Source organism: Neomonachus schauinslandi, chromosome 6, assembly GCF_002201575.2.
Source record: "Neomonachus schauinslandi chromosome 6, ASM220157v2, whole genome shotgun sequence".
NCBI lineage: Eukaryota > Metazoa > Chordata > Mammalia > Carnivora > Phocidae > Neomonachus > Neomonachus schauinslandi.
The window spans coordinates 98,457,308-98,482,689 of NC_058408.1; the positions used below are offsets into that span (position 1 = coordinate 98,457,308).

A 25,382-nucleotide genomic window follows, 5' to 3' on the forward strand; every position below is an offset into this window, starting at 1 on the left:
ATTTTTTTTTAAACCCACAGAAAAGTTGAAAGAAGAGTTTAAAGAACGCCTGCATGCTTTTGGTTAACAGTTGTTAACATCTCGTCTTAACATCTCTCTCTGTCTGATCTTTCTCTCTCTCACTTTCTTTCTCTCTCTCTCAATACAACACTTCTTTGCAACCGAGCCGAAAGAAAGCTGCAGGCACTGTGACCTCACCCTTAGATACTCCAGCGTTCAGCTTTCCAAAAAAGGCATTCTCCCACGCGCTGCCATTGTCCATCTGAAAAAAAAAACTCCATAAAATAAAACTTCATCTCCTATGCAGTTCCTATCCAGTTGTTCCCCAGATGTCCTTTGGGGTGGATCTTTTACTCAACCAGGATGCACTCGAGGTTCACACACTGGCTTGGCCGAGACGTGTCTCTGGAATGCCCCAGTCTAGTCCATCCGCACTGCCTGTGATTCCTTTGACAGCTTCGGGCTGGTGACCTGCAGACGCCCGCGCTCTGGATTCGCGTCTCGGTTTCCTCGTCACTGAGCTCAGGCCACACATTTCCGGTACAAGCGCTGCACGGGGGCTGTGGCGGGAGGTCCGGGATACTATGTTGATTTGGAGGCGTCCGATGTCCAGCCACCCCGCTGCTGGCCGTGCCAAGCCAGCCCGCCAGCCCCCTCCATTGTCAACATGCATGTCCCCTTGATGACAAATAAGCTGTGGGATGACTCTTCGGGGCTATGTGAATATTCTCTTTGATGAAAGGACTTTTTTTTTTTTTAAGATTTTATTTATTTGAGAGAGAGTGAGAGCGAGAGAGCATGAGCGGGGGGGAGGGGCAGAGGGAGAAGCAGGCTCCCCGCTGAGCAGGGAGCCCAACGTGGGGCTCCATCCCAGGACCCCAGGATCATGACCTGATCCGAAGGCAGATGCTTCACCGACCAAGCCACCCAGGCGCCGCAAAAAGAACTTTTGAAAGCAAATCTGAGCGTGTGACTCCCTGCTTAAATTATTTCAGCTATTTCCCTATTGCAACATCAAAATATATCTCAGGTCTGCTTGCTTCTCGCCCCCTCTCCATGCCCCCCCGTGGTCTAGGCTGCTGCCACCTGGCATCAGGGTGACCGCAGGAGATTCCTGACTGCTTTCCCTCTGCGCCTCCAACCCCCACCTCCAGTCTGTTCTCAGCACAGCAGTCAGTCCCAGTAACTTTTGAAAATCAAGGTCGGTCAGAGGTTCCTCTGTAAACCTGCACGCCTCCCACACACTGAGCAAAAGCCCGAGTCCTCTCAGTGGCTTCCCAGGCTCCACCTGACCTGCTTTGCCCTCCCCACCCCCGCCGATGCCCTCTGACCTCATCTCCTACACAGTCCCCCTCTGTCACCCCAGAGATGCTCTTCTGTGAGCACAGGAGTGCATTCCAAGGTCTTGGTAGCTCTTGAACATTCGTCCATACGTCGCATGGATATTAGAGAGCCCTCCGCTACTTCAAGTCTTTGCTCAAATGTCAGTTTCCCTGACTAAGCCATTTAAAATGACAGTCTCCTCCCCCAGCCTCCCCAGCTGCCTTTCCTGTTTATTTCCTTCATAGCACTTATAACCATGACATACTGTGTTTTTCTTATTTGTCTGTCCCCAGCTAGAATGTGAACTCCCCCAAAGACGGGACTTGTGTGTTTGGTTCGCAGCTATAGCTGTGTCCCCCCCGCCTCTCGTTCCCCAAACAGCTGCTCTCAGGGTGTGCTCCAGCCGTCCCTGGGGGGGCCCCTTTCAAGGGGTCGCTGAAGTCAAAACCATTTGGAGGACCCTTTTTATAGTGATACTGAGATGTTGCTTGCCTTCCCCACTGTCATCCTCGGGCGTGTTCAGTGGGGGTATTCCGGGGCACTGGGTAGGGGGCTGATTATGGCTGTAGACCGAGCGAGGAGCAGCTAGGAGACTGCGGCCGTCTTCCTGTCAGCCACACGGTGTTTGCAAAAATGTAAAGTTTGGGGGCGCCTGGCTGGCTCAGCCTGTTAAGCATCTGCCTTTGGCTCAGGTCATGATCTCAGGGTCCTGGGAACGAGCCCCGCATCGGGTTCCCTGCTCGGCTGGGAGTCTCCCTCTCCCTCTCCCCCCAAGTCCTGCTCATGCGTGCTCTCTCTCTCTCAAAAAAAAATCTTTTTAAAAAATGTAAAACTCATACCACTCTTTTCACTCCATTTTTTTTTTTTTGGAAAATATTTTATAAAAAGTATGCTATTTATGTTAACATGTAAATCTATTACTATTTCTAAATGAGTTAATAAATGTTTAGAATATGTCTGTTTTAATTTCTTATGTAGTCAATAATTAATAGATATCCATACAAACAAAAGCTCTAGGGTCCTCCAAATGTTTTAAGAGTAAAAAGGAGTCCTGAGATAAAAAAACTCTGAGAACCACTGGCTTAAAAGTCCCCTGAGTAAAGAGATGTTGAATGAATGAACGTTTTTGTTTAACCTGAGAGGCCTGGCCTTGGGGGCCTGGCCTCTGTGAGCCTGCCTGGCCTCCTTCCTCCTCCAGTCACCTGGAGGTGTGCTTGGCTCCAGCTGTGCAAACCTGCTGTCCCCCTGGCACCTTCCTGGGCTTCCCAAACTGCTCGCCACTTCAGAAATCTTTGCTTGTCTATCCCATGCATTAAATGGACTCCGTTCAAGCATCACCTTCTCCAGGAAGCCTTCTCAGATTTCACCGGTCTTGCCTGTGATTTAGCATCTCCTCCTCTCTGGCCCCTCTGCACACTCTGCCCCAGTGTTTCCCTAACTCTCCTGCATTTGCTGGCGTGCTGGTGTGTCTTACCAGATCGAGTTCCTTGAGGGCAGGAACTAAATCTTATCTTTTTATGCCCAGTGCCTGGTACATAATAGGGATTTAATAAATGTATGTTGAATCAGTGAATGCTGCCTTGGAATTCACAACAAGGACTCCCCTTTCCCCAAATTATCTTTGGAGCAAAGTGCCTCTAAAAGGGGAAATGGTTTCTGGCCTCTAATTTGAAGATGTCTGTGTTAGAACTGTACTGTATCTCTACTGGGGAAGGAGGAATCACATTTCTTGAACACCAGAAACTTTTGCATGGCATCCTGCTTCAGGGACAATGTGGTTCAGCAGGCCACTGTGGACCAGCTCGGGCCCTGAGCACTTTTCATGTAGCTGCTGTGGGGAGAGTGTGGTCTGGGACCTAAGCCACCCAATGTCCTGTGAACTTGTGGAAGTGACACATTTGCAGACTTTGAAGTTGTTGAGGTCAAAGATGGGATGTGTGTTGCTGGGTCCTGCCATCACGCCCTGCCCGCGGTCAGTAATAAACACCTGGAATTATTTGCTCAACAGGCATAATTAATACAATGAATATCATACTGGTGAGGGCTTCCCATTGTTGATTTCATAGGTGATCAGAAGTGGAGAGAGATCCCTATAGCTGGGGTGATCCAGAAAGGCTTCCCAGGGGAGGAGGGCTTTGAGCTGAGTTTTGGCGGATGGGTATTAGCCCCTTACACCTTTAGTATTTCCAAAAAAAACAGTTGGCGTCCTACCCACTGCTGTTGTAGGAGACAGTGCTGGGGGTGTGCATCTTGGTGGAGGCTGGGGTGGGAAGGGCACCTCCGTCCCCTGTAGGGTTTTTTCTCATGCTGAAGCGTGACATTCTGGAGCAGGTAGGAAAGCAGGGGGATCCCAGGAGAGGCGTCTTTGGGCCACCCTCCGTCTGCTGATGGCCGGGATTCTGGGTGGGGCTGTCCTCGTATGAGTTTCCATGGACTTCTGGAGCAGTGAAGGGATTTTGGGGCTTGTAGCCAACACCCTCCCTTTTGGAGCAGGGAAACTGAGGCCCAGAGAGGGGAAGGGGCTTGCCCAAGGTCACATGGGAGCTAGTGACAGACTGGGATTAAAGTCTCCCCTCACCTCCAACGCTTCTTCCAATGTGTGGTGCTGCTCCTTTTCCCCTTTGTCCTTTGACCTCTTTGGAGTCATGAACCCTGGGAGTGGAGGCAGTTTATGTTCTGTGAGGCCCCGCACATGCCAGGCACTGACCCTTGTGGTCTGACTGCCCCCTCTCCCTTCCGACTCTAGTTCAGGGACAAAGGGGGAAAGGATGAGGCAAGGGCCACATTTATAGAAAAAGCAATTTGATTCATTTTTTTCTTTTTCTTTTTTTTAAAGATTTTGTTTATTTACCTGACAGAGAGAGAGACAGCGAGAGAGGGAACACAAGCAGAGGGAGTGGGAGAGGGGGAAGCAGGCTTCCCTCTGAGCAGGGAAGAGCCCAATGCGGGGCTCGATCCCAGGACCCCGGGATCATGACCTGAGCCGAAGGCAGCCACTTAACCGACTGAGCCACCCAGGCGCCCCTCATTTTTTTCTTAGATAAAAAACTACATCTAACGTTAAAAATAAGAAACATGAAACACTTAGTGTAGAGACAACCCTTAATTTACATATGGCCTACTCAGCCGGGTGACCCTTGGCAAGGGGTCTCCTGGCCATGGGGCCTCAGCACCCTCTGAACCCAGGCTGGAGTGTCCTTCCTCTCTTCCTTCCCCTCCCGCTGCCCTTCCCTGCCCGGCCCACTCCTGTTCAGGCAGCTGCCTCCTTTTTTTTTTTTTTTTTAAAGATTTTATTTATTTATTAGAGAGAGTGCACAAGCAGGGGGAGTGGGAGAGGGAGAGGGAGAAGCAGGATCCCCACTGAGCAGGGAGCCAGATGCAGGGCTCGATCCCAGGACTCTGGGATCATGACCTGAGCCAAAGGCAGCCACTTAACCGACTGAGCCACCCAGGCGCCCCGGCAGTTGCCTCCTTTACGGGGACTTCTTTCAGCAGCCCGGAGGGTCGGGGAGAAGTGAGACCATAGGAGGCCCCCGCCTACCCACCAACCCTGTCCCTGAAGTTCTTGCCTTCACTTTGGGTGGTTTCTGGGAAAAGCCCCAAGCCAGTAGAAGAATCGGGGATGTCTGGCCCAGTACCTGGTGGATACATGCATGCTCTAAAAGGCTGCTGGGACCTGAACTGGAAGCCGTTGTCTAGGACAAAGCCCCCTTGTCACTCTGTGAGCCCGTGTCTCCTTTTAAAAGGTCTGAGAGGTGGAGAGGCCTGGGCCACCTTCCCCGCTCCTGGCAGCAACCCACAGCCCTGAGCGGGAGAGCCTTCACTCACTGGATGCTGTGTGCTGTGGTGAACGGCACCCCGGGCCAGAGGAAGGGGGTAAGCAGTGGTGGTTTATCACAACCAGCAGGAAACACCCCCAGCCCCACACTGCAGAGCTCTTCTTCCTGAGGGGCCCCAAGCCCAGATCCCAGTTTCTATTCCCCATTCCTCACCTCTCAGCTAGAGCTCCATCCCTAGGCCTAGGGCACTGCCTGCAGTGACCAGAGCTGGGGGACTTCCTGTCCCCACTGCCAGGCCCACCTGTCCACTGTCCCCCCACTGCCAGGCCCACCCACCCAGGATGCATTCCAGGGATCCGTGGCTTCTTGTGCTGATGGGCCTCTGTTAATGAGCCCGCCTGGCCGGGGCCCACCTGGGCCCGAGATCTGTGAAGATAATCACCCAGATGTCATGGGAACACAGCCCTGGGAGGCAGCTTCTGACTCTCTTGGTTCTGACACAGAGAGAGAGGGAGGGAAAAGAAAACCAGGGAGAGGAGTGTGTTGGGTGGAGGTGATTTGCTCTTGACTCTCCTTTTTCCCTTGGCTCTTTCCCTGGTTTTCAGATGAACCACAAGTCACTCTGATCTGTAGGCCTTGGAACGCTCTGTTCTGGAATGCGATCACCTGAGTTTCTCTTTTGCTTATGGGCATCTGAAGCAAGATCATTTCTCAGATTCACTCTTCCAACAGGTACACTGGGCCAGTGGTCCCGACACTCGTGGAAGAGAAAGTGGTGGGAAGTCAAACTGCCTTGCATCCTTCAGGGCTCGGCTCCAATGGGCCTTCTCTGATTTCCCAGGAGGAAGTAATTCCACCTCTTGTCTCAGAATAGCTTTATCGGTTGTCTGTTTTACCACTTCCCACCTGTCTGCCCCCAAACTTTTCCTCAGGAGAGTCCCAGCTGGGTCAGCTCTTACCCACAGTGCTTGGTACGTGTGTGTGTGGGGGGTGTTCTTGATGAGAAATCCCACTCTCTGCCCTGGCTGGGTCAAATAGCTGGGGCTGTCAAACCTCCCAGCTCAGCTCTTTCATAGCCTGGAATGTGTGGTGTGTGTGTGTGTGCATAGGAGTCTTTGAAATCAAGCTTCTCTAACTGTAGGAGGGGAAGCAAAACAGACTGGTGTACCCACCTTGCTTCCTAGAGGTTTGTTTTCCAAAGGCCATGTTTTCCACCCCTGGACCTAGCTGGTGGGCTCTCCAGCCTTCCAGAGGCCTTTCCCCACTTCTGCCCAAAAAGCTTGAAGGGGATGGAGAGCACCCTTCCTAGAGAAGTCATAATAAAGAAGACACAAAGAAGGAATAAAGCATGCTCCCAAAGAGACTGTTTTCTGCCGAATGAGGTCAGTGAAGATGAATGGGACCCTTGCTAGCTAGTGGCTGGATGATTAGGGCCCATGATTTCTAAATAAGGGTGGTTGCTGTGACTTTAGAAAGGAGCATTGTGGAGAGCGGTGAGGGACAGCATCCAATGGGGGACACCTCTAGAGCTGTGCTGTCCAACACGGTGGCCCCCTGGCTACCTGTGGTCACGTTTAAATTAATCACAGTGAAATAAAATAAAAAATGTAGTTCCTTGGGCACACGAGTCACATTTCAAGAGCTGACTAGCTGCACGTGGCAAGTGGCCACCAGACCGGACGTTGGTGTTGTCATAGGACCTGCTCTGGGCAGCACTGCTCTGCTCGGGGTACCTTTGTATTTTGCCAGGACATTTTGGACCCAGTTCTCTCCAGGTCTTCTCGAAAGGCCTGTCTGGAAGCCTCAGCGGCAGGTCAGACAGACAGGCTTCAGTGGGGAATCCCGACTGCCTCCCCTACGTTTTGCATCACTTGGTTCGGCTAAGGGCCTGGCCAGGAACGTGAGACTGGTCCTTTCTTGGGCGTGTGAGGGGGTGCGAAGATTAAGGGAGGTGATGCAGGTCTAGCGTTTGCAGGCTGCTGTGCAGCATCATCACTCTGTAAATGGCAGCGGGCTTTATTATTTTACAGGTGACAAATGAGGCCCAAAGAGGAGACGGGACATGGCCGGGAGCACTGAGCTGATAACGGAGGCCCAGAATGCCAGCCCGCATCTCTTGTCTCATCTCTGCTGTTCCTTCTGCGCAGGAGACAAGCTGGTATGAACATGCTGAGGAGGAGCTGGCTGTCTGCCCAGGCACAGGCAGGATTGGCCTGGGGCAGAAGGGCTGACGGACGTGAGGTCTAGATGCAGGGGCCCTGCCAACCCCCTCTTATTTAGAATCTCTCTAGGGCCTTAGAGTTTAGCTACTCCCTACCTCCTTTCGAAGCTAGAAACTCAGGAAAGTGCTTTGTTGGGGCCCAGCAGAGAACTCTGGAGCCTCGAGTGCCTTATGAAGTAGTTCCAGAATGAAGCAGTTCTTGGGACCTTCCAGGAAACACTGACATCTCCAGGAAGCCCACCCTGATTTCCTCACATTGCCTATCTCCCCCTCACTTTTGTTCGAATCCCCAGCTCCCCTGCACCTCTCCGTGGTAGGAACTACAGCTTGCTTCCCACAGACTAGGAAATCGTCACCTTTTTTGTGCCAGAAACATTTCAGCTAGAGGTTAGCAAAAGTAAAGATATGACTTTTTTCTCCATCCCCAGTTCAAAGACCCGCTGAATTCCATCCATCGGACTGTAGAGGTCATTTCCAGCCTCTCTGACCCCTGTCTTACCCCTATCTAGTCTTGTGACTCCTGTGAGCTCCAGGCCTGGAACATAATAGGTACCTCGTATGTGCCTTTTAGGGTGAAAATGGGTCTCGCAGGTCTGCTGTGAGACTTGCCCCAGCTGGGGATGAGCCAGCAGGCGGGTGACCAGATGCTTCCCCAAGGAGGAGACACAGGTGCCGGAAAGCCTCCCAGGGCCTCCTGCTTCCAGCATCCGTGTGAAGCTGGGCCTCTCCCTGCGGAGGAGGAAGCTGGTTCCAAGCTGCAGGGCTCCGCAGGATCCTTCGGGCCGGTTTATGCTGGGCCACAGGGTTTCTGATCAGCCTGTTGAAGACACCACAGGGCTTGCAAAGCCTGGGGCTTTGGGCCTGGTCTGGGGACTGCCAGCGACATCCCCTGTTTGGTCCCAGATGGGCATGGCCGTGTGCCCCACCCCCCGCCCCCCACCACCAGCCCTGTCTAGCTGAAGTTGCATGACAAATGGGCCATTTGCTTCTGGCTGGGGCTGGAGTGGTCGCCCGCAGCCTTGTGGAAAGGCTATAGTTAGCCGAGAGTTCTGGATGGGATTGCATGCTCTTCCCTGACAGTTAATTTTATACTCAAATGTGAACATAAACTGATGTCATCAGAGATGTAAATATCATTGGAAATCTCAACGTTCCTGGGAAGGGTACAGCTGCCTCTCCCCATGCCCACGGCCCCTTGAGCACTTGAGAGAGGAGCCCAAGCAGCCTGTGCTTTGTGGGAGCCTCCTTGGGGCTTGTCTGGCTGGACCAGGGAAGCAGGTGTGTGATGGCTCAGTTTACACAGTGCGGGAGGAGTCGGGATGCTTGGGTTTGTGTTCGCCACTGGAGCTTTTCCTATGGCTTTAGTGGTCTGGGAAGGTTGCAAGGCTGACCAGCAAGGAGAAGGCGATGCTTTGCACCAGGAGGGAGAGCACATCAAAGGAAGTGTTGTTTCCTGTGGGCAAGGCCATCCTGGAGTGGGTCCGAGGCTCTAGGGAGCTTGTAAAAATAGAAGAAGCCACTTTATGCCTTTATGGAGAGGGCTGGGGTCAGTTCTACTCTGGTGTTTTGGAGATGGTTTCCAAAGCAGGCTACCTTAGCCCAGAAGCATGGCCTCAGGCAGGGGCACAGGCTGGGAACCCAGAGATGTCAGGGCCCCAGGCCCTCCTGTCCGGAAGACTTTTTTTCTTTAAAACAGGAAACACAAAATTCTCAGAAGTATAAGGAATCAATTCTGAAAATATTAAGTCTTGTTGGGTCAGTGACAGCATAAGAATGACATTTTTCATCCAGACAGAGGATAAAACCCCACCTCTGTCACCTGCACCTATGCTGTGTCCTTGCATATTTAATTCAGTCCCTGCCTGGGCTCTCAAGGCTTACGTCTGTCTGTCTGTCTGTCCGTATGGGGTCTTTTTTAACCATGATCTTCAGCTCTGGGGTGGAGGGATCTCTGGGCTCAGCGTCTGGTTCAGGGTTAGGGTTGAGCGAGTGATTCCTTAGAAGTCCGGTAATTCAGAAGGGGGAGATGGGGCTTTTTTTTACAGCTGCTTGCTCTTGTTCTAGAGGACCCACAGGGCTTAGGCCGGCCTTGAACAATGATCTCACCTTGTTCTGGGTTTTGGAGCATGAACTGACCAGATAGCCTCTGGCTGATCTTGCTCTGTCAAAGGTAGATTTTACTTCCTGGGATCATCATTGTCTTGTAGAAAGTTTCGTGTGTGTGTGTGTGTGTGTGTGTGTGTGTGTTCTGCCTTATAAATTTAAACATTCACCCAAGTGGGTACTTTTGATGACATCATTTCGTGCACGGTTTTCCTGATATGGTCAACTTGTCCCGGGGCGACAGCTTCCTGGCCATCCTCTGTTATCCCATGTTCCTAAGTAAGCTCATTCTGTTTGACTTTTGGCATCCTGGCCACTTGTCAAAGCTTTGGAGAAAGCAGGCACTTCCCTTTACCCAGGGCGGTCTTAGTACTCTTCAGAGGAAGTCAAGGGGATCTATTTTGAGGGCACATTAGAGCCAATTTAAGGCCAGTGAGGAACTGGAGAGGTGGACTCCTTAGTTTTCTGGCTGTTGACTCTAGGGTATCTCACCAACATCCTGTTGGTATTACTCCTCACTTCCTTTCCTCGGACCTTAGCTGGCTGTGCCGTGGCTCTCGTTACTGTCCCACGCCACCTTCTCCACCATATCTGGCAATGTGTCCTTGCCCTCAGGAAGGTGTGGCCCGGAAACTCAGAATCCTTGGACAAGCAGGAGACGGGGTACACAGCGTCAGACTCAAGCCCAAGGGAAGTCCGGCACGCATCCATTCAGTACACATTGATTGTAAGCACCAACTGTACTTCCTAAATGTCAGGAACTGTCATGGTGCTGGGGATGCCCCAAACAGTTGGAAAATCCCTGCTGACATGGAGCTTAGAGTCTCTTGGGGAAGACAAACAATTACAAAGTAAAAGAAGAAAGCTGCTTGTTAAATACTGGTTAGGGCAGAGGAGAAAAATGAAATGGGAAATGTGATCGGGAGTTTCAGGGGGAAGGATTTTCTACTTTTAAATAAGATGGTCCCGGGAAGGCCTCATAAGGCAGCTGACAACTGAGCAAAAGACCAAAGGGAGATGAAGGGGTGAGCCATGTGGATGTCAGGAAGAAGAGCATTCTAGGCAGTGGGAACAGCCTGTGCAAAGGCCCTGGGGTGGCGCCCTGAGTGTGTTCTGCCAGCAGTAAGAGCCCAGTGCTGCAAAAGTCGAGTGAGGGAGGGAAGGAAGTGAGAGGTGAGCTCAGACAGGTTGTGTGGGCCTGTCATCTGTGGTTAGGGTTGTGGCTTTCATTCTTGGCGCACAGAGAACCAGCCTGCTCTGATTTGGGTTTGCCTGGTCACTCTGATGTGGAGAATGGGCCGAAGGGGGCCAGTCAGGACACTGCAGTGGGATCCCAGGGCGGCAGTGTAGCCCCAGACTCGTCTGAGGCTTGGGAGTGGTGTCAGCTGATAAAACTCCCTGAAAATTTAGTACGAGACTTTGAGGCTGAGAGACAAGAGGGGCCCTCCAAGGGCTTTGTGACCTGGTTTTTCCTGACAAAGTGGGACTCAGTCATCTTTCCACTGCTGGGAAAGTTGATTAACAAGGGATTTGACTTAAAAATCCCCTCAAAATTCCTCCTACGCTAACCTTCCACCTTCCCGATGGTCCTCCTGCCTATATATTCCACATTCAGGGTGCTGCGTTTAGCAGCTCGGAAATGTCCCCGGGGTGACCAGCCTGTGTATGAGGCATCACAGGGCCCCAGGCTCGCCGGTACTTTCCTCTAAAGGGGTTCTGTGCCAGTTTGCTCGGGCTGCCTTAACAAAGTGCCACAGCCCGTGTAGCTTCAGTCACAGAAATTTATTTCCTCACAGCTCCGGAGGCTAGGAGGCCAAGATCAAGGTCTGGCAGCGTTGGTTTCTCCTGAGGCCTTTCTCCTTGGTGTGCAGATGGCCTCCTTCTCCCTGTGTCCTCACATGCTCTCCCCTCTGTGTGTGTCTGTGGCCTAATCTCTTCTTCTTATAAGGACACCAGTCCTATTGGATTAAGGCCCACCCATATGACCTCATTTTTAACTTCATTACTGCTTTGAAGGCTCTATCTCCAAATATAGTCACATTCTGAGGTACTAAGCGGGGGGGGGGGGGTTAGGAGTGCAGCGTCTGAACTTTGGGGGAGCACAATTCAGCCCATAGCAGGTTCCCTCATGTACGGTCATCTGGGGTGAGCCCCCCAGTGACAGGCACCGTAGCCCCCAGATGAACTCTTTGTAGGGTAATCAAGTGACTGCCAGTCTTTCTTCTCTCTCACTCCCTGCTTTCTGGCTGCAGCTGATCGGAGCCTTGGTCCTGTCGGTGGGAATCTATGCAGAGGTGGAACGACAGAAATATAAGACCCTTGAAAGTGCCTTTCTGGCCCCGGCCATCATCCTCATCCTCCTGGGGGTCATCATGTTCATCGTCTCCTTCATTGGCGTGCTGGCTTCCCTCCGTGACAACCTGTGCCTTCTCCAAGCGGTGAGTGGGCCCCATGTACCCCTGAGCTGGTGGTCGGGGGGGCGGTCCTTGGAGCCCCCCGGAGAGCTGAGGAGATTGCCCCGGGGCCCTTGGGCAGCCCATTTTTTTTCAGTCCTTGCCTCGAACCAGACTTTCTAGAGGGTTTCATGGATCAGCCTACCTGTTTACCTCGGCCCAAGAGAGACCAATCCACTTCCACTTTTGCATGTCAAGACTGATTTGAATCCTATTCTTCTTATTTAAACCTTGCATTGGTCTGGCCTCTCAACTGCAAGTGGGAGAAACCACACTGGAATGAGAGCAAGTAAACCCCTAAAACGTTGGTGGTGAGTCATTGGCTCACATCATCAGCAAACCCACACTGGGACCAGGGGTGTAGATGATGGTGCCCTTGGGCGCTCTCTCTTTTGCCGCCTCCCAGGCCTCATGCTCTCTTTGCAATAGTCACCAGCAGCCTCAGGCTAATGGTCTTTATAGCTCCGGATTTGGGGAATCTCTCCTGGTAACCTCTGGCCCAAGTCCCAGGACTCCAATGGGCCTGCTTGGGCCAAGTGCCTGCCCTGGGGTCAACCCCACCCTTACTTTCTGTGAAGTAAGGAATGGCTCCCCAAAGCTGGGGGGGGGGCTGGGTTAGCAGATTCACTCTGCACCCACATGTGTGTTTGACCTCACGTCACCCCTCACGTGGGAAGCTCCTAAAAGCCCTTACAAGCAGGGTATTGGTGCTGGCTGAGGCTGGAAGTTGCTGGCATCAGTTTGGACAATGGCTGCCCTGTGATAAGGGACAGGGGCAGGGGTATATATCCTTCAAGCCTCAGACATCACATCATCCACTCTGGGGGGTCTGGGAAGCGCTTTGGAGGGGCTCTGCGGGCAGAGCTGGAGGTGCTACCCTAGCCTACCCATCAGGCCAGGCCTGCCTCTGGGTCAGCTGCAGTGGGGACCAGCTGTCCTCGTGGCGGGGCTGTGATGGGAGGGGGTGTTTTTCCACCCAGACTCTGCTGAGTTCCCCTGAGACGAACCTCAATAGCGATCTGGCCTGGACAGCTGAGTCACCCTTCCTGACCACTGATTGGCTCCAGAGATGGGTTTTCCCGGGGAATATCGGTCCACATCCTGTGTCCTCAAGGGAAGAAGGAGCAAAAGGCCCAGGAGCCAATAAGAGCTCCAGCAGACTTGACCTCAGAGCAAATGGTGCTTCGCTTGCCCCTCTAGGTGAATCTCTGAATTTTGTTTTTCAGTTTATGTACATCCTTGGGATTTGCCTCATAATTGAGCTCATCGGTGGCGTGGTGGCCTTGATCTTCCGGAACCAGGTGGGCCTCTGACGCAGGTGTCAGCCACATGTGTATGCTGAGCACCCACTGTGTGTGCCTTGGGCTATAAACTAGGGGTGTGCGGAGAGCAGGGTAGATAATTCCTGCGGAACGTCCATTCTGCTGGGGAGATGGGCACTGAACAAGTAGACCAGAGAACAAGAACACAGAACAGGTGGCAGGTGACTGCCTGGGGTGGATGAGGGAATGATGAAAGAATGAAAAGGAACCTACCAGGTGAGGGGCAGGGGAAACGGAGGTCCAGGCAGAGGGAACCACTGAGGCAGAAAGGAGCTTGGCAGGTCTGTGGGCCAGCATGCAGGCCACTGGGCTGAAGTGGGTGAGTGATGGGGAGGGACAGAAGGCAAAGCTGGATGGGCCACCAGGGCAGATCTCGTAGGTTTTCATAGGCCATGGTTTGGGGGCTCAGAATTTTTTCTAAAGGTAGTAGGAAGCCTTTGGAGAGTTTTGCAGAAAAGTGATATGATCTGATTTACAGTTTACTCGCTGTTGAGTGGAGAATGGACAGTAGGGAGTCAGGGGGGCTGTGGAGGGGCCAGTTGGAGGCTGTTGTCTAGGAAGGAGGGGATGACATCTTGGCCCTGGAAGAGTTGGCAGAATCAGGGCCCCTTTGAGCTGGCGAGGTTCTCAGGGCTTCTAGTCTCCAATCCTTCTATTGCAGGATGTGTGCGCCTCATACTGGCTGTGTGACCTTGGGCAAGTCATTTAGCCTCTCAGATCCTCAGGCTCCCAGGGGATTATGAATCCTAGCTCACTGGGTTTTGGGTGAGGATTTGATGACAGAATGCATGTGAGGGACCCGGCGTGGTTATGGCCCCCAGTGGACCTTCGTTACCTATCAGCTCCTCTGTCCCGAACCCCGGAGAAGAGAAGTGACTTGTCCAAGGTCCCACGAAGAACCTAGTGGCTGTGTGGGGTTGACTTCCAACCCAAGGCTCTGTCATTTCTCCCATAATGTCATTCCTTTGCCTTCATCCCAGCTTTGGTGTTGGAGGTGGGACTTGGGGAGCAGAGTGAGTTTGAGTAAGTTCTCTTTGGTCTGCCACCACCCCACCCCACCCAGACAGCTCGGTTCCTGGTGCTCTCGGACACTGCTGCTGAGCAGGTGCTTGAGGGCTGTGGCCCCATTTTCTCTCTTGTCAGAGGTTGCGCCCAGGGCGGCCGTCGCTATCCCAGACACAGGGGTGTACAGAGCCCTCCAATGACCTGGTGTTTGACCCCTGCCAAACTCCTCATGGGTGCAGCTGGATCCCGGCCCGGCAGGGGGAGCAGAGGAGCCCCTTAAACTTAGGCTTGTCTACACCCCTGGAATCCAGGGGTCTTCTTCCCATTTTAGGAACTGCAGGAGAGGGGTAGAGAGATTCCCATCAAATCAATGGAGCCAGTGAGGCACAGAGAGGTTAGGAGGCCCTCCCCACAGCACACAGCAAGACAGAGTCAGCTCTTCGGTTTCAGTTCTTTTTTCCTTCCCCCCAGCTTTATAGAGGTGTAATTGACAAGTAAAATGGCAACATATTTACATGCACATGTACAATATGATGATTCGATTTACATGTACATTGTAAAATGATTACCACAATCAAGTTAAATAACACATCCATCACCTCACACAGGAACTTTTCTTTTAGTGAGAATGCTCCAGATCTATTCTCAGCAAATTTCAAGTACACAATACAGTGTTATTAGCTAGAGTCACAATGCCATACAGTAGATCCTCAGAACTTATTCACCGTATAACTGCGAGTTTGTATCCTTGGCCAGCATCTCCTTATTTCCTATCCCTAACCCCTGGTAGCCACCACTCTACTCTCTGATTGTATGGGTTTGACTTCCTTTTTCTTTTTTAGGTTCCACATACAAGTGATACCCTGCAGTATTTGTCTTTCTCTGTCTGGCTTATTTCACTCAGCATAATGCCCTCAAGGTCCATCCTTGTTGTCACAAATGGCAGGATTTCCTTCTTTGTTTATGGCTAAATAATATTCCATCGTGTGTGTATGCAATGGATATATATACAATATAAAAATAAAAATATATAAATATGTTAAATAAATAAGTATATTTCCTTATCCATTCATCTGTCAATAGACACTTAGGTTGTTCCCATATCTTGGCTATGGTGAATAATGCTACAGCATATCCTTTGGATATATTCCCACAAGCGGGATTACTGGTTCATATGGTATAGTTCTATTTTGAAATTTTGGAGGAACTTTCGTAGTGTTTTCCATACTGGTTGTACTAATTTATATCCCCACCAACCGCGTACAAAGGTTTCCTTTTCTCCCCACTAGTATTTGTTATCTCTTGTCTTTTTGGTAATAGCCATTCAAATAGGCATTAGGTGATATCTCATTGTGGTTTTGATTTGCATCTCCCTGATGATGAGTGATGTTGAGCATCTTTTCATGTAACTGTTGGCCATCTGGATGTCTCCTTTGGAAAACTATCTATTTAGTTCCTCTGCCCATTTTTAATCAGATCATTTGTTGTTGTCATTCAGTTATAAGGTTTCCTTATACATTTTGGATATTAACTTCTTAAAAGATATATGGCTTACAAATATTTTCTCATTCTGTAGGTTGCCTTTTCATTTTTTTTGTTTCTTTCCTTTGCTGTGAAGAAATTTTTTAGTGTGATGTGGTCCCACTTGTTGATTTTTGCCTTTGTTAACTGTGCTTTTGGTGTCAGATCAAAAAATCATTGCCATGACCAAAGTCTGGGATTTCTCCCCCTATGCTTTAAGAGTTTTATAATTTCAGGTCTTATCTTTAAGTCTTTTATCCATTTTGAGTTGATTTTTGTGTATGATGTAAGATAATGGTCCAATTTTTTCTTTGGGCATGTGGAGATCCAGTTTTCCTAGCACCATTTAAGAGATTATCCTTTTCCCATTGTGTATTTTTGGCATTTTTATAGAAAATTAGTGGGTATGACCGGCTTTATTTCTAGGCTCTTTATCCTATTCTACTGATCTATATGTGTGGGTTTTTTGGGTCAGTACCATACTATTTTGATAACTGTAGCTTTATAATATAGTTTGAAATCAGAAAGTATGATTCCTCCAGCTTTGCTTTTTGTGCACAAGATTGCTTTAGCTTTTTGGGGTCATTTTGTGTTTCTACACAAATTTTAAGACTTTTTTTTCTATTTCAGTGAAAAAAATGCTTTTGGAATTTTGATAGGTATTGCATTAAGTCTGTAGATCACTTTGGGTAGTATGAATAGTTCAGTAATATTAAGTCTTCCAGTCCGTGAACAAGGGATATCTTTCCCTTTATTTGTGTTGTCTTCAATTTCTTTCATCAGTGTTTTGTGGTTTTCAGTATATAGCTCTTTCACTTCTTTGGTTAAACTTATCCCTAAATAATTTATTCTATCTGATGCTATTGTAAATGGGTTTGTTAATTTATTTTTTGAATAGTTCATTGTTAGTGTATAGAAATGCAACTGATTTTTGTAGCATGATTCTTGTATTCTACAACTTTACTGAATTTGTTTATTGGTTTTAACGGATTTTTGCTGGAATCTTTAAGATTTCTTTTCTTTTTTTTTTTTTTTAAAGTAGGGTCCATGCCCAGCATGGAGCCTGACGTGGGGCTTGAATTCACGACCCTGAGATCAAGACCTGAGCTGAGATCAAGAGTCTGATGCTCAACCGACTGAACCACCCAGGCACCCCTGGGGTCTTTAAGATTTCTATATATAAGATCATGTGTACAAACAGAAAATTTTACTTCCTTTCTGATTTGGATGACTTTTATTTCTTTTTCTTGCCTAAGTTCCTTGCTCTGGCTGAGGACTTCCAGGACCAGCTGAATAGAAGTAATGAGAGTGGACACTTTTCTCTTCCTGCTCTTAAAGGAAAGGTTTCACTTTTTCACCATTGAGTATGATGTCACCTGCAGGTTTATTATGTATGGCCTTTGTTATGTTGAGGTGCATTCTTGCTATACCTGATTTGTTGAGCATTTTTGTCAGAAAAGGGTATCACATTTTGTCAAATGCTTTTTCTGCATCTATGGAAATGACCATATGATTTTTATCCTTCATTGTTATTGTGGTGTATCACACTGATTGATTTGCAGCTGTTGAACCATCCTTACATCCCAGGGGTAAATCCCACTCAATCATGGCTATGATCCTTTTAATGTGCTATTGAATTTGGTTTGCTAATCTTTTGTTGAGGATTTTTACAGCTATGTTCATCAGAGATACTGGCCTATAATTTTCTTTTCCTGTAGTGTCTTCATCTGGCTTTGGTGTCAGAGGAGTGCTGGCCTCGTAATGATTTTGGAAGCGTTTCCTCCTCTTCAATATCTTGGAAGAATTTGAAAAAGATTAGTATTAATTGCTCCTTAAGTATTTGGTAGAATTCATCAGTGAAGCCATCTGGTCCTAGAGTTTTACTAGTTTATTAGTTCCTGACCTGTTATTGGTCTGTTCAGATTTTCTATTTCGTCATGACTCAGCTTTGGTAGGTTGTATGTTTCTAGGAATTTATCCATTTCTTTCCGGTTACCCAGTTTGGTGGTGGATAATTGTTCATCGTAGTCTTTTATGATCCTCTGTATTTCTGTGTTATCAGTTGTGATGTCTCCTCTTTCATATCTGCTTTTATTTATTGGAATTGTCTCTTTTTTTCCTAGTCTAGCTAGAGGTTGTTAGTTTTATTTATCTTTTAAAAAAATCTACTCTTAATTTTGTAGATATTTTCTATTGTCTTTCTAGTCTCTACTTCATTTATTTCTTCTCAGATTTTTGTTATTCCCTTCCCTCTACTAACTTTGGACTTAGTTCGCTCTTCTCTGTCTGCTTTCTTGAGGTGTAAAGTGAGATTTTTCATTCGAGGTCTTTCTCTTTTTTTTATTAAGGTAGATGTTTACCGCTATAAACTTCCTTCTGAGAACTAAGCTTTTTGCTTTTGCTTTTGCTGCATCCCCGAAGTTTGGTATGTTGTGTTTCCATTTTCGTTGGTCTCAAAATATTCTTTTATTTCCCTTTTTCTTTGCCCCATAGTTGTCTTTTCAATCTAGTGTCACTACTTGCTCCTCCCTTTTCCCCTTTTCTGTCTTTCAGGCCATCCTCTCTGAGCTGGAAGATCAGGGTATTGGTTCATGTCTCCGCAGCCTGAGGGGGGAGAGGTGTCTGTTCCATTTGTCCATGGGGATGCGTTTCTGTGCAGTCATTGGGCTCCCAGCCAGCCTGTGGCTTTCCAGAGGTTTTGGATTAGTGCTTTCCTAGCTAGAGCTCAGGTCCAGGTTGTGGTCAGCAGCATCGATTGTTTTAGTAAACAATCCCCTAAATGAGCAGCAGTTCTGGTTTCCAGCATGCTCTCACAAAGGCGGGCTGATTTGTCATTTTCCAGTCCCCCGTAGGTCAGTAGCGGCCATGACACCAACCGCTCCTTCGTCCAGCCGGGGGTCTGAGCTCTCTTGTCCTCACAGCTGAGGATGCCATGGGCTGAGGTCAGGGCTGAGAGCTTCTCATTATCTCATTATCCCCAAAGCCTGAGGATTGGATGGGGAGTCCCGTTACAGGGTCCTGTCAGGGGAGGATCTCTGTGTGCAGCCCAGGAAGGACCCTCACCATCAGGGCTCTCGGCTCTTCAGAGGCTCATCATGAGCCATGTTCTCATATGCCTGTGATACATAATTCAAAATAAATGAAAAGTGAGATATAAAACTATAAATGCAGTAAGATCTCTACCATGAAAAAAAAATAGGCCTGAAAAACCTGGAAAAAAATAGAAATATTCTCATATTAACTCTTAATTCCTCTGAGAGGTGGGGCTAGGGTGATTCTTATTTTCTCCTTGATATTTTTTCCCTGGCTCCCAAATTTTCTCTTTCTTATAATCATGGGGGAAAATACCATATACAGAAAAATAATGTCCCTTCTAACTCTAATGTAAAATACGAGACTGGCCAGTGCTGAGGATGGCTGTTGACGGCAGCAGGAAGGGGCAGCGTAAGGTGGAGAGAAAAGGTGGGGAGCAATGAAGGTCAGCTGCAGGAGGAGGTGAGTCCCCAGTTCTACTTTCTCCTCACCAAGAGGAGAAGAAACATTTCTCTGAGCCCTACTATAACAGTCTGGCTCCACAGGCTACCTGTTAAATCTAAGAATCCACTCGTGGTGCCAGATGAGAACAAATTAGGCTAATGACCTCACGCCCGGTTCTCGGGAAGGGGCACAGGCCATGGCCACCGCTGGCAGCAAGACATCAACAGAACACCTGGGTATAAAGACAAGACTCTCCATCCCTGACTCTGGGCGGGGTTTCCACTATCGGGCACGACCTGACGGTCAGACTCAAGTGGCTTCTCTGTTGTACAGAGTCTAGCAGCTGTGCACTGGGAAGCTGGGCACAGAGCTCCAAGGGCCTGGGCATCAGAAATGCAGTGTCCTGACCCCAGCCTGTGCGAGAAGAACCTAGTGACCGCCACAACTGTCTGGGTCTCACCTTGACCTACCAGTACTCCAGCTTGTTCTGGGGCCTCTCTTGAGGGTGCAGGGGTGTTGGAAGAGGGCAGCACCTGCCCATGTATCCCCAGTCAGGCAGAGCCGAGCGGGAGACCCAGAGGGTGCCGGGAGGTAGCTGTATGTCTGTACCCCCAGCCCAGGCCTCCTGGCCTCTACCTTCCCTCCACTGCCAAGGCAGGTGAAGAGTGGCCTCTTTCCTGGCCTTAATCAGAGGATGCTGGTCATACCCAACACCAGGCCACGGAACAGCATCCGGCCTGTTTGTTTTATCATGACACCAGCACTAGCCGGTTCTGGACATGCCCTTGAAGCCAGGGGTAGGGAGAAAGGAGATGACACTGTGGCCTGCTTGACGGAGCACGTGGACACACATATATCCTGCCCACCCGGAGCAAAGTAGAGGAGATTCTGCACTGAGACCTGGCCAGACTCTCCCAGCTGCTGTGCCGCACTGTGGACAACGTGTGCGACTGACAACTGGAGCCCCAAGTCCCTGCGAAGCTGAAGCAGGACCTCCTCTCCCTCTCCCCCACCCCCACCCCGGATCAGACCTGTGACTTCCGGCCTGGTTGGTGGAAGCATCTGGCAAATGTTCCAAAGAACCTTGTAGCCCTCTCTCCTCCTTTCTTCTTGCTCCCTGGGTTCTCTTCAGGCTTTGGTTGTTCGACTGAGCCTATTTCAGTACTGGAGGCGAGAGGACGCGTCCCCACAGTCTGGGGCACTGAGGGAAGCCCAGAGATGCGGGCTCGGCCCACGTGCAAGGGAAGGAAGGATGTTCTAGGCTGAGCACCCCCTCCACATTGTGAGAACCGGGCTGGTATTGGTGTCAGCGGGGCCTCTGCAGCCTTGGGTCTCAGGGAGAGAGCCACGGAAGCGCCATCCCTGGAGGCCAGGAGGGAGGCTCCCCGGCCACCCTTCCACTCCTCCCTCCTCCCCCTGCTCCTCAGCCTCCAGGCCTGGGGGAGGGGCTGCCATATGCCCCAACCCCTTGATGCCTCATTCACTTAAAAACACCAAGTCCCTCTGCTGGAAGCTGTGCGGCAGAGGCTTTGGAGAGCTTTAAAATTAGATTTAAAAGAAAGAACTAGAAAGGACGGTTCTTTGCAGCTTGCCTCTGGTGGTTTAAACAATGGGCTCTGAAAATCCTGTGGCCTTTGATGTTTGCTTATGCTTTGCTTAGTTTAGCCAGGCCATGTGGCCCCTGTGAGGCCATGCCAGCCTGGCGAGGAAAGGTGGTTTTCTCACCCTAGTTGGAGCTGGCCCTGCTGGTGTGAGCTGGTTTTGAGCAGGGCGGGGATGGCACTGGGGGTTTGGTCTCTGAGGGGCAGAGGATCCCTGCTGTGCCCCACAAGGCACATCCTCTGAGTGGCTCCCCCAGTCGTAGAATGTAGCTGAACATAGCTGAGCACTTCGCAGTTAAATTCATGAGCTGGGCAGCCTGCTTGTCTCACTGGAGTTTCTCATCCATCCCCAGCCCCATCACGGCACCAGGACCACCTAAGTATCCTCATATCTCTGGTATATACACGCGCGCGCACATACACACACACACACACACACACACACACACATGCAGGAGAGCACAAGAGCAAGCCTGATCCAAAGAGGTCCCTGAGGGAGCTGGGGCAGCTGCTGTCCATGGAGCCTGAGGCCATCTGTTCCTCCTGCCCATTCAGAGGGGCCTCCAGAGGGGCCCCCCTTCCCTGTAGGGACCCAGCTCAGCTTACCAGATGGGAGGCCTGATTTTCGCAGAGGCCTTTTTGGAGTCAGCATGTTTGGAAAGTACCCAGAGACTGAGTTGGTTTGGGGAGAAAGGTCAGAGCCGCTTACTGAAGAGGGAAGGAGAGCCTTTCCCCACCGGGCCACTGGGCATCCCCTCTGCTGACCTTTCCCGGGACCTCTTGCTCTCATCCCCTGGCCCCCCATCTCCAACCCTGGGGGAGTCCTGGCATCTCTCTGCCAGCAACCAGTGGTCAGATCGCCTCTCCAGGCTGCAGGGTGTTTGTGAGGGGTCCGAGGCTAGGGGCTGGCTCTTGCTTGGGAGGCTGCTTCCACCTCAGGAGGCCTTTTGGACAAGACTTGAGGCCTCGGTTTCCCTTGGGATTAGCCATTTTTCACCGATGATGTGATGGGTATGAAGCAGTCCTGTAGGGTATATGTCTCCAGGAAAAGGAGAGAAAGATCTATAATAATACCATGGCCTACCATGTGCCTGGCCCCTTGCTAAGCACATTTGTAGCTTTAGTTTATCTAAACTCAAATCTCTCCAAGGCAGAGGTTATGTTCCCATTTGGCAGGTAAGGAAGTGGAGGCTTGGCAGCTAAATGAGGTGTCTAGGCCCGGGTGGCTGCTGGAACTGTTCTTGACCACGAGGCTTGGTGGCCCCTCTCAGCCTTGTCTCTGACCCTCAGAGCTGGTAGTTATCTCAAAGATAGGCCTGCGGGTTTGGCTCACAAGTGGGAAACCGAGGCTCAGAGAGGGGAGGTAGCTATGATGGGGCCTGCAGTGGCAGGACCAGGCCTGGAACCCAGGTCCCTGTTTTCCCAGTGGCGCCCGCAGGCGCCTCCCCCGGGGATCGTCTGGTTCCAGAGCCAAGAATGCCCCCTTTGTGCCAGCTCAATCTCTGGTGATCTGCGGGCCTCCCTGCGCTGAAAGCCCTGATTGTCGCTAGGAGCGTGGGGTTGGGCAGCCCACACTCCCGCCCCCACCCCTTCCCACTGTGGGGCCTTTTGTGCTCCTGGATTTCAGCACAACAGCCGGGCTGTTGATCCAGAAGGCCCAGCGTGACCGGGAGAGGGCGATGTGCCAGCGTTACTCCCCGTGGGGATCGTCCCCGCCCGAGCCAGGAGGTGGGCCCTGTCGTTCAGCCCAGAGCCCTGCAGCGATGAAGAGTGGCCCACTGGGGAAGTCAGGAGAGCTGATTTCCAGTCCTGGCCAGAGCCCTAACCAGCCTGCTCTGTGCCCCAGGAGAGCCAGGCCCCCTCTCTGGGCCTCAGTTTCCTTACCCATAACACGAGAGCTTGGATAGCAGAGAAGAGTGGAGAGGAGGCCTGGAGGACAAAGACTCAGCTCAGGCCTGTCTTTGGGCAGTGGAAAGGGCACCAGACCGGGACCTGGGCCAGCCAAGTCCCAGCCCAGCGTGGCTGCTTCCCCAGACAGGGTCCCATCTCCTGGGGCCTGGGCTCTCTGATCTGTATAGGAAAGGGGGTGAATCACTCCTGCTCAGACATGGCAAAGGGACACAGGCAACAGATGGGCACCGGGATGCAAAGAGGTGTGGGCAGGGAGGTGGTGCAGGCGGGGTGGGGGCTACTTGGGCTTGTGGGCTTTCTGTTCCAGTCCCGAGTTCTGGGAGCTCTTGGATTGGACTTTGAGGGGGTGGAGGGTTGTCTGTTTCTTTTGTAATGTCTCCATCTAAATAGACCATCGACTTTCTGAATGACAACATTCGAAGAGGAATCAAGAACTACTATGACGATCTGGACTTCAAAAACATCATGGACTTTGTTCAGAAGGAGGTGAGCCAGGCGCTCTGGGTCAGAGATGTGCCTGCCATGCCCTTTGCCTCTGGCTCAGGACCTTGCTCAAGAGGGCAAGGGTGGGGGCGAGAGAGCAGTGGCTTATCCATTCCCAAACCTGGTGCTGGCCAAGCTGCGAGACAGTGACGGGGCCGTGGATGGGCACCGAGGGTGGGGGCCTGACCTTCTCAACCAGTCCTCTGCCCACATGCCTGGCCCAGAATGTCCTTACTCTCCCTCTCTTGAGTTACGTAGATATCCCCCCATCAAAAAAAAAAAAAAAAAAAGAATCAGGTCAGCTATAGCTGCGAGCCTCCTTGCAGGGTCCCAGGGTGCCCTTCTCCAATGGGCAAAGGTCCTCCTTCCTTGAGGTGGGAGACAGACCTCCTAGCTGCCCAGTTCAGAGACCTTTCTGCCGAGTCCCTTCAGGGGCGGGGAGCTCACTCCTGGCAAATCAGGGACAGCCCTGAGGTAGAGAGCACTCTTCCCTGATTCCACTTCCCCCTGCACTGGGGAACACGACTTCTCCTTTTCCTCTGTAACTTCTTTGTTGTTGTTTTTTAAGATTTTATTTATTTATTTGACAGAGAGAGACACAGTGAAAGAGGGAACACAAGCAGGGGGAGTGGGAGAGGGAGAAGCAGGCTTCCTGCCGAGCAGAGAGCCCGATGTGAGGCTCGATCCCAGGACCCTGGGATCATGACCCGAGCTGAAGGCAGACACTTAACGAGTGAGCCACCCAGGCGCCCCTGTAACCCTTCTTTGAATGCAATGATAATCTTTGGGGGATACTGCCCCTTCCCCCCAAGGTCCACCCACGTCTGCTGGTGTTATAATAACAGCAGTGGCAGCCAGCACTGCCCTTGGTGGCTTCTGCACATCAGTCTCACTTAGTTCTGAGCCTCAGGTTCTCATCGGCAGCAGGGGAGTGTGGGTGGCCCCTTCCTCTTGCCTGTGGCGAGTACTGCCGCCATGTTCTCCTCGGCGAGACTCAGCCCTGGCAGCTTCCTGGGACACGGTCTAGGGGGCTTCAGCGGGCCTGGTTCCCGGGGATGGCCCTCAGCGAGAACCAGATCTCCCCGCGCCCACGGCCACCCGCGGTGGCCACTCCCTTGGCTCAGGCCTTCGCTGTAGTCACAACAGGTGCAGCCTCCGGGAGGCCCCTCTGCCAGGGGTGTGTCGGCCAGCTCCGGCTGTCGGGTGAAGTGTGATGTTTTTATTGGAACCAGCGTTCCCCTGGCTTGGGGATTTCATTTCTCCCAGGCTGAGTGCTTCATGCACGGCCTGACTTTGTAATCCTCAGCTCAGCTGTGCAAAGCCAGCATGGCTCTTCCTGCTTGGCACATGAGGATCTGAGGCCCAGAGAGGCTGGTCAACTTGCCCAAAGTCACACAGCTAGGAATGGTAGTATGAGGATTTGAACTCTAGTCTCTTGGACTCTTGAACTCAAAGCAAATGCCCTTTGAGCGGCACCCTGGGGAGGCACTGCCAGGTCCTGAGAGCTGACAGCCGGAAGGCCTCTGTGGGGACTCTGGAAGGGTGTCTGCTTTGTGTTTTTGCAGGGACCTCTGACCCTGTCAGTCCCCTAGTTAAACTTCCGGGCACTCGCCATCGCTCCGAGTATGATCCCAGCCCCCTACTTACCCTGGCTAACCAGGCTTTGCGTGGTGTGGCCTGGGCCGGCCTCTGCACCTCGTCCCTCCCCTCTTGCTCGCCCTGCTCCGGACACACGGGCCTCCGTACCTGCAACCCACCTACACCTCACTCATCCTGCACGGGGCCTACGCACTGTTGACTGGCTTTTTCCTGCTGTTCATGTTTCAGATTAAATGTCATCTCTTCAGAGGGGCCTCTCCTGACCTCCCAAAGTACAGCTGCCCCCTCCAACCCCCTTCTCCTCTTTTCCCACGCCCCTGGCACACAACGCCACCCCACTGACCTTCCCACGTAGTGGTGACTCCCTGACTCCCCAACGGAGCCTGTCCCTGTCCCCCGCGGCTGTGTGGCTTTGGCTCACCCTTGTCACGCGGGTGTGAGCCACCACGCCTGGCACACGTCAGCCCCTCAGGGGAATCACTACTTCCCTGGGCGCCGGCACCAGTGTAGGGGGAGATGCGGGGAGCAGCTAAGCTAAGGGGAAAATGAGGCCGCCTTGCCACCCCTTGGGTCCTGAGCCCGTG

General features: G+C 51.3%; 1 protein-coding gene across 3 annotated transcripts in view; it reads left to right on the forward strand.

The window, feature by feature from the left end:
- TSPAN15 (tetraspanin 15) overlaps window positions 1–25,382 on the forward strand; it is a 49,432-nt gene that overhangs the window by 14,883 nt on the left and 9,167 nt on the right. The window contains exons 1-4 of one of the 3 annotated variants that reach the window (XM_021699802.2): window positions 7,133–7,260; window positions 11,679–11,864; window positions 13,106–13,180; window positions 23,107–23,202. In XM_021699802.2, coding sequence (XP_021555477.1) covers window positions 7,165–7,260; window positions 11,679–11,864; window positions 13,106–13,180; window positions 23,107–23,202 — 453 coding nt within the window. In that variant the 5' untranslated portion in view covers window positions 7,133–7,164. Of the gene's footprint in view, window positions 1–7,132; window positions 7,261–11,678; window positions 11,865–13,105; window positions 13,181–23,106; window positions 23,203–25,382 lie in introns of those variants that run through there. The other 2 variants (XM_044916482.1, XM_044916483.1) reach the window with 2 other exon arrangements.